The sequence below is a fragment of the Nothoprocta perdicaria genome, unplaced genomic scaffold (assembly GCF_003342845.1).
Source record: "Nothoprocta perdicaria isolate Ctin4 unplaced genomic scaffold, notPer1 scaffold_749, whole genome shotgun sequence".
NCBI classification, from domain to species: Eukaryota; Metazoa; Chordata; class Aves; order Tinamiformes; family Tinamidae; genus Nothoprocta; species Nothoprocta perdicaria.
The window spans coordinates 10,181-19,027 of record NW_020456031.1 but is presented as its reverse complement, the minus strand read 5'-3'; the positions used below and the strand labels follow the sequence as shown (position 1 = coordinate 19,027).

Here is an 8,847-nt window from a genome sequence, read left to right as displayed (position 1 = left end):
TGAGGTGTATTCTGTTCCCTTTGCAGGAAAGGCAAGAGGTAAATCTTGTAAACTTGGTGCTGTTGTTGTTGCAGGAAGAAGAAAAGCTGGGAGGAAAACATTCCAAACCCCAGCAAGAGTCTCCTGATCCAGAGCTACCTGCAGGTAATGGGGAATTGTGTTTTGCAGAGCTGCAGTCTTGGAGAAGACTGACAGGGAGCTGTTCCAGAGTAAAGAGAAAGAGCAACCTGAGGCAGTGAGGGCTAGATGAGTGGACAGTGAGGTGGACTGAGAGCCAGCTGAATGGCAGAGCTGAGAGCACTGTGATCAGCAGCACAGACYCTAGTTGGAGGCAGGTAGCTAGTGGTRTCCCCCAGGAATCAGTGCTGGCTCTGGTCTTGTTCAAATGAGTCATCAGTGGCCTGGATAGAGGGACAAAGTGCATCCTCCTCACATTCTGTGATGATAGAAACCTGGGAGGAGTGGCTGGTAGACCAGAGGGCCATGCTGCTCTTCAGAGAGACCTTGACTGGTTGGAGAGTTGGGTGGAGAGGAACCTCATGAAGATTAACAAAGACAAGTACAGAGTCTTGCACCTAGGGCTAAACAAGCCTATGCACCAGTACAGTCTGGAGGCTGACCAAGATAACCAAGAAGATAACCATGAGCCAGCAATTTTCCATTGTGACCAGGAAGGCCAACGGTATCCTAGGCTGCATTAGGAACAGCATAGTCAGCAAGTTGGAGGAAGTGAATTTCTATTCAGTCCTGGTGAGGCCACATCTGGAGTACTGTCTCCGGTTCTGGGCTTCCCAGTTCAAGAGAGACATGGAACTACTGGAGAGAGTCCAGCACAGAGGTACAACGATGATCATGCAGGGGCCTGGAGCATCTCTCTTATGTAGAGAGAAGCCTCTGATAGGCTGGAATGTCTAGCCTACGGAAGAGAAGGCTGAGAGGAGATCTTATCAATGTTTATAAATTCCTTAAGAGGGGATGTCAAGAGGATGGGGCCTGACTATTTTCAGTGGTAGAACTACTTTTCAGTGGTAGAACAAGAGGCAGCGACCACAAACTGAAGCTCAGGATGTTCCATATGAACATGAGGAAAAACTTCTTGACTGTAAGGGTGACAGGGCAGTGGAACAGGTTGCCTGTGGAGACTGTTGATTCTCCTTCTCTGGAGATACTCAAAACCCACCTGGACACAGTCCTGTGCCACGTACTCTAGGTTACTCTCTTTGTGCAGGGGAGGTGAACTAGAATATCTCCAAATGTCCTTTCTAGCCTTAATTGTTCTGTGATTCTGTGAGTGTTCGGACTAGGGATAAGAAGACTAAGAGGGGATCTTATCAGTGATACAAATACTTAAGGGAAGGTGTTAAGATGATGGGGGTAGACTCTTTTCAATGGTGTCCATTAAGAGAATAAGAGGCAACAAGCATAAACTGAAACACAAGAAGTTCTCTGTGAACATGTTGAAAATCTTTTTTACTGTCAGGGGGTCTGAACAGCAGCACAAGTCCGTAGAAGTTGTGGGGTCTTCTTCTGTGTCTTCAAAACCCACCTGGACACAATCTTGGAGAATGTACTTTAAATTACCCTTCTTGAATAGAGAGATTGAATTAGATCATCTCCAGAGATCCCTTCCAACCTTCCAGGTTTTTTTAGGGTAGGTTCTAGGCTCATTTAAGAAATTTTCATTTTTTTAAGCTATAGGAGTTTCTGGAAAAAAAGTATAACATGTAATGTGGTCTGTTGCCAAGACAACAATTCGTAATTGGAAAGCAAAGTGCACACTTAGGTAGGGTTCAATTAAGTAGGAAAAAATCCTCCAAACCAACATCTGGGAAATATATAATAGACATCCCTCTAGATTTCTGCAATAAAACTATTCTAATTTTGCAAGAGTTATACCACTGATTTTATAAAACCTGTTTTCCCCAACACATATTTTTGAATTACATATTTTTGAATTGATTCTATTCTGAGCACACAGGGAGTGTGTTACAGTGTGTTTAGTTACATGGCAAAGCAATTTTTATGATTTACAACATGACCTTTGTGTGAGGCAATGCACACAACTTACAGTATGTTTATGTTTGAGTGAAAGACTTTTAAGCATGACACATTTCTTATTTTGCTGTAAAAAGAACTTACACGGTAATGACGTAGTTCTACACATCATTGTCAAATAGAAWGGAAAAACTAAGGAAGGAAGCTCTGTACCAGACAACAGAATATTTATGCTTATACTAAAGTCTCAAGTTTGGTAGTTTTGCCTTATCTCTATAGTAAAAATTAAAATCTTGTTCCCACTCTAAGAAATACCTCTATAGCTTTGCTTCCGATATAATTGTTTCCTCATAAGTACTCGCTGCTCTTACTGATTTTGAAAGTTTCCCTCCTTTCAGTCAGTTACCTTATCCTAAGCTGTGTTAGCAATGCAGTAGCTTTGTTTCTAGGCAGGACCTGCAGCAGCCTTACCAGTTCTTTACAGGAGCAGCTCCTGCCTTATATATGCTGTTTACATATATATATGTAAAGTTAGGTCAGGGATATGGAAACACAGGTGTGAAGGAACAGTCTTCTGGAGAATAGAGGGAACCTTCTAGTCATGTTAATGAAGTTGTATACAGATTGTCAGTTGCTGTAGGCTCCCCTTTGTCCTTGAGGCTCTTGATTCCACTGCCAGTGACAAACTTTTCCTCATCCTCTCTTTTCCTCATCACTACTTCTTTTTTTCAGAAAGTACACCTAGGAAACTGGCTGACAAACAGTCAGCTAGACTTCAACAAAAACAACTTTTCTGAGAAGATGAACCAGGCCAGTTTGCTTCAAGTCGTGGACAGGTTAGTGAACTTTGTAGAGACACTGTGAGATGTTCTGTCACCAAAAAAAAGTCTAGACCTTCTGAGAATGAGCCTTTTTTTTTTTCCTTCCTTACTATCTTGCTTAATCTGCTTTCTCCGTGAAGATTATTTTCTAATCTTCTTTGTAGCTTCTTTTTATATGTAATGTTCATCACAAGAATATTTCTCAATAGCAGCTTTTACTTTTCCCACATTCAGGCAGAAAAACACTTTGACAGAGTCCCCCGAATGGCAAGTTGAAAAGGCAGAGGTTTCTCAGATTGCGTTGGATCCACAGAACCTATACCATGCTTTAGATGCGCCAGAGCATGCACCAGTTGCCTGCCCATCAAATGAGATGGCTTATCCTTCCTTTCCTTTTTCAAGGGAGAACAGTGCTGATGCAAACACTGCTTCCCAGGCAGCAATCACTTGCTTTGATTTCAATGGGCCATACTTGTACAGCCCAGTGATCTCTTCACAGCCTGGTATGCACCACGCCTTTCAAGCAGACCCAGCAGGAATCCACAGGAAACCAGGGTCCCTTCACTACATCATGCTCCCAAAGGAAGCCTGTTCCCAGGCTCCACAGAGGCAGGCACAGCCAGGAGCACTTCCTCTGCAGCCCTSCTTGCTCCCACACCAGAGGGAAATGATGCAGCACCTCAGCAATGGGGAGGAAATTTCACTGGACCATGGGAAATGCATGCATGTGAGACCAGAAGAGCAGAAATCTCCAGTGGCTCTTGGCTGTACTGGCTCTCCCCAGCAGTGCTCCTTGGGCTACATCACCACAGAGAGCCTCTTACTGCCATCAGCCAGAGACTCCAACCATATGGCACTCACCACTGATGGAGAGTTRGCTTGTGACTCACAGGAGATTCATCCTCCTGAGGACTGCTCTTGCTCTGAGTTTTCTCCTGCTAAATCTGGCGTCATRGTTGCAGTTTCAGCTCCAACACCAAACCCTTCTCCAGAATTGCACCTGGATGCATTTGGGGACTATCTTACTGTCCCTCCAGGTCTGCATGGACCTTCAGAATCCACAAATATTTCCTTACCCATCTTGCCAAAGGGAAATAAGCTTCCCAAGGAGCAACCATTGTCAGAAAGTAATTTGGTGATCTTAAACCCAGATAGCACTGAGCCAGTTTTCCTTTTTGAGGTTGGTGACTACTGCTTCCCCAGCCTAAAACCCAGTGAAAAGATGTGTATAAGCCAGGAAGATCCCCAAGCCAAGAAACCTGAAGGCAGGACAGCACCTGGGAAACCTGTGTCTGATGATGAATCCATCACTGGAAGAGAACAAAATGTAAAAAAAATGCAGGCTATTCATCTTTTCAAAAGCCTCAAATTGGATGATTACTTTCCTTGGCAGCAATCATCAAGGATCACAGACATCCATTAAAGCAGAAAGTATTAATGAATGCCAAGATCACAGGGACTGAAACTACAATTATTTCATGGAAATTAACCCCATTGTTCCTTCCACCCAGCAAAAATAAACAGCAATTCCCTTTTCCCGTTTCCTGTTCAATATGGTGGATGACTTCAATCAATCTCCTTCTTGTGAGGTTCACAAATGGGGCAGGAAAGACAATCCAAATGCCATCATTTTGAAAGAACTGGTTTTTTTTTTTTCTTTTTTTTCCCCAAACATTCTCAATCATCCACAAGGAGCAGTTTAGCCTTCTTCTGGTTATGGTAAAAATGTGGTAGATCACATTCATGCTACCCTAATACCAAACTGCTTACAGCAAGATTCATGGCAGGAAGAGAGGACTTCATAGCATGAAATGTTACCGGATTAAAGCTTCTTGGGAACTTCAGAAAGAAAACTTTTACTTTCTTAAGAACATTTGTTTGTTTGTTTGTTTATGGGATGTGTGTGTGAAGTAGATCAAAAGCCATCAAGAACTCTTCATAGATACTGTCTGAAATGTCCAAAATGCAACAAAACAAGCAGTAATAGAAACCGATAAGGGGGAAAAATTAAAGCTCAGAAAATCTGTTATAATGTTAAGGTGAAATAAATTGTGGAATATTCTGCGAGGCGAAGAAGGAGACACTGCTGAAAGACATCAAGTAGACTGTAGGAAACCATGGTGACGTTATTGAAAGAAAACCTGAGAATGCATAAGGTGAAGTGAGAGAAAGAGGGTAGGACAGAGAATGGCAGAGGAAAAATGTTATGCCTGGGCCTAAGCCTGGGTCTCTTTTTTTTTTTTCTCTTTCTCCCTTTTTCTAAGCGCTGAAATACTGTGATAATGTGTGAGTTTCTTTTAAGTTCATTGGCTGTTTATGCATGATACAATATATCTTAACTATGAAATTTATCTTTAGAGTTTAAAAAACTSTAAGTAATAAGTTGTGTTGAAAAAGACGAATCATTTTTTTTTTCTACTTCTTTGTAAAGACAATGACGCAAGGTAAGAACAGACTGATTTAGGACTGCCAGTCTATGATCAGTAAAAAGTTTTGGTTTCAGATCTGGCTTTGGTTTTGGCTCTGGCTGGCCCTTGCAAGAGGCCTGCATTCCAAAAGTATCTTTCGTTTTTTACTTCTTCATTATTCCAAATACATAAGAGGAACTGTTAACCTAGAGAGCTTTCCTTTCATATTTGCATAGAGTTTACATAAAATTAACTATTACCTTATCAGATGAGGCGTTAAAAATTCTGTAGGTTCAGATATATTACCTAGGATGTTTTCTTCTGATTTTGATATCTGATTTGGCAGAGATAACGAGAGGGATTTCAGTGTCTGTGCCCACTGATTCCTCCTGCTGTGTTAATTGGACACTGTTGAATCAGGAACTGAATGAAATACATTATTTTTGTTCATAATTTAATGGCTTATAAATATTATTTTGAATCTAACTGATGTGAAAATTCAATCTGATGTTCTGTATGACATGAGGTAGGCACTTGCAGCCTTATATAAGTGATGATTCACTGAGCTTTCTATATAGTCAATGAAGGAGAGGTAGGCACCTTAATTAGTGCTTTAAACCCTTTTTAMAGCTGTATAATTACAACATTAAACAGGTACTTGTGAAATTATTGTAATCCTTTCCTCACTCTATGTCCAAATATCAAAGAATCTCCCTGTATTTTAAAAGTAGATAAATTTCTCTCAGTTGCTCCGATGATATCATAATTCCTCAATTTGTTTATGAATGAAAAATGTCCAAACAAAAACAGACCCACATACTCCTCTTTTCATTTTGGGTCAATAGTATGATAAAGTTCTTCCTTGTTCTATGAGGTCTGGCGAATGTTTGCTCTTTTTCACCATCTCACTCCTGTTTGTGATAGTATAGACTTCTGTCATATCCTCTCTGAGTTGTCTAAGCCAAAGAATTCTGGTCTAATTAGTCTTTTTTTCTTATGAATCTCATATTTCTAATACTAGTTTCCTTTCTGTACCTTTATTTCTACAATATTATTTCAGAGATGAGATAACACGAATTGAGTATGGTATTCAAGAAACACATTAGTTACTCAGACTGCAGTAATTGTACTCTCATTTCTGTTATTTTTCTGCCATCACAGGGTCTCTGTTCTTCTTTGCAGCTTATATTACTTTTACATCACATGAATGACTATAGATTTATTAACACTGAATTTCATATACCATTTGTACCTAATAATTCAGTGTTTATATTCAGTAATTCAGTGCTTTCAAATGTAAATTCAAGTGACCTAAATGATTGGATATCATCACATACTTTGTGACTCCTACTCACCTTCTCTTCCAGCTCATTTATGTTATGCAGCTCATTCTGTTTCCATTTATGCTAAAAATTATAAATTCCTGGAAGTCCTCATTGATAACATTCCTCCTTATGAAATTATAAGTTCCTGGAAGAACTCTTTGATAACATTCCTCAATATGAACCATTCTCTCATTTCTTTTACTGTAACTGATCCTAATCTGCGCAAGAACCTTCCTTTTCTTCATTAGTTTCTTCAACAGTACTTTTTGAGGGACTATACTATGCTTTTTAGAAATCCAAGTACAATATATTAAATGATTATGTTCGTTTTCTCATGGACTTAGAACTCTACAGTGGCCACATGTCCACGCTCCAAAAACGTCATTTTAGCTCTTCCCCAGAACACTTCTATCTACTCTGTATCTAATTTTCATTATAATTTATATCTCTCACCATGTGCAAAATCAGCCTGATAGGTAAGTATTTCCCTGGATTCTTCCCTGAGTATGTCTCAAAAAAAAAAAAAAAAAAAAAAAAAAAAAAAGTATGATACTTCCTTTTCTCTGATTTCTCTGATGCTGAAGCCTATAAAAGCCTTTGAGTATTTATTAAAAGTATTTTCTTAACAAATGCATATCTAAGTTCCCTTACAGCTTTTAGAACAGGAAAAGAATTGCATATGCAGGTAAATTATGCATGGCYTCTAAAGAAAGTTATGTTTTATTAAACCAAAAGTTTTAGTTGGGGGAAAAAAAAAGTATAACATATCAATTTCCTTTATATGTCTTTTTAAAACATTAAGGTTATGACAATTCTATCTTTAAAGCATGGAAGACTTGCAAAAAAAATAGATCTACTTCTGAGTTTTGAAGATGATTCTTTAAACAATTTCATTGTGCTTGCAAATATTTAACCCTTTAAGAAGCTTCTTTTGGGGGCTTTTTTTGCTAGGCTTCTTATTTTTGTGAATCCCTTAAATATTATTGCTATAAACTTCTGTCCTTTTTATGTATTTATTTTTATTATAATTACATTTTAGCGTGTTATGTACTGTTTCAGCTGATACCATGTCCTGTGTACTATGCAGTAGGTTGTTTCTTTTCTTGTGAGTTCTTCTACAAAGCAACTCCAAGAAGCAACCATTTGTAGTGGCAAAAAGTGTAATATCTGAGACTACATCTATAAAGTGGATCAAGGGGCACTTCTGGTTGTAAGGGCAAATGAAACGGTTGTAAGTCCATTTATCCAAACTCTTTTCCCTATTAGTACAAGGTGACCTCATACTGCCTATTGGAAACAGTCCCTGGCTTGCTACTTGACATAGATAAAGAGTTTGCTAACAACAGTAGAGTGTCTGCAGTTGCATGCCAGGGTTCAAGCCATTGCCTTGGCCTGTTTTAGGCTATTAGTTTGGCCATTGCCTGCATCACAGTTCACAATGACATTGGACTGTTCCATTTTTATTGTTTGTCTGCCTTTGAAAGCTCTCTGATCTTCCCYAGCATTTCATTTACAGCATTCTAGGGTGAATGCGATTCACCCTAGATTCAACCTACGTGATTGACAGCATAGCAATAACAGTATGCTGTTTCTTTTAGCCTGAAATGACAACCATTGAAATTCTGCAGTACATTTTCCTCATGTTTTCCGTTTGCCTCTATGCAGTCTTTAACATTAGTAYAAACTAATGTACACAATAAGTATATGCAAATCAGCCTTACTTGTATAAAATATGTATTTTATTAGTACTCCGTTGAATTTCTTCTTTTAACAAGACTTCCATAATGTTAATGACATCAGAATTTTCTTTTATAATAAAAAAGGCATTCTGCAATGCTTTTACTACTTTAACCAAACCTGAAATACTTATATAGTTATAATGTTATGCATATTTAATTTATGTAAAAAAGCACCAGGTACTAATAATTATAACTCCTCTTTCCTATATAATTTAATCAGCCGTTTCTTCTTTGTTGTTTGGCTCAGTGTATGATATCAGGATCATTTCAAAGAATTTAACTATGTAAGACCTCACTTCTAACATCCTGGTTTACATTTTGTTTTCACAATCTCTAACCTACCTTTTCCTTTTGGTTAGTGTGCATATGGGCCATAATCATTGGGGTCTTTACCAGCCCTTGTTAACAAAATGTCTAAATATATGCCATCTTTTCAGAAATGTCTGTTTGTGTTTTTATTTTGCTTGGCTATGCTCTTACTTTGTTAAGGAAGGAAGGAAGGAAGGAAGGAAGGAAGGAAGGAAGGAAGGAAGGAAGGAAGGAAGGAAGGAAGGAAGGA

At 38.8% G+C, this 8,847-nt stretch overlaps 1 protein-coding gene across 1 annotated transcript; it reads left to right on the top strand.

Annotated features, from left to right (window-relative positions):
• Positions 1-74: 74 nt before the first annotated feature.
• On the top strand, positions 75-6,356 carry LOC112957632 (cytokine receptor common subunit beta-like; the record flags this gene model as incomplete). The annotated part of the gene is made up of 3 exons (XM_026051346.1): positions 75-144; positions 2,728-2,831; positions 3,051-6,356. Coding segments are annotated over 3 exons (1,363 nt in total), but the record flags the coding sequence as incomplete, so codon positions are not given.
• Between the last annotated feature and the right edge of the window lie 2,491 nt (positions 6,357-8,847).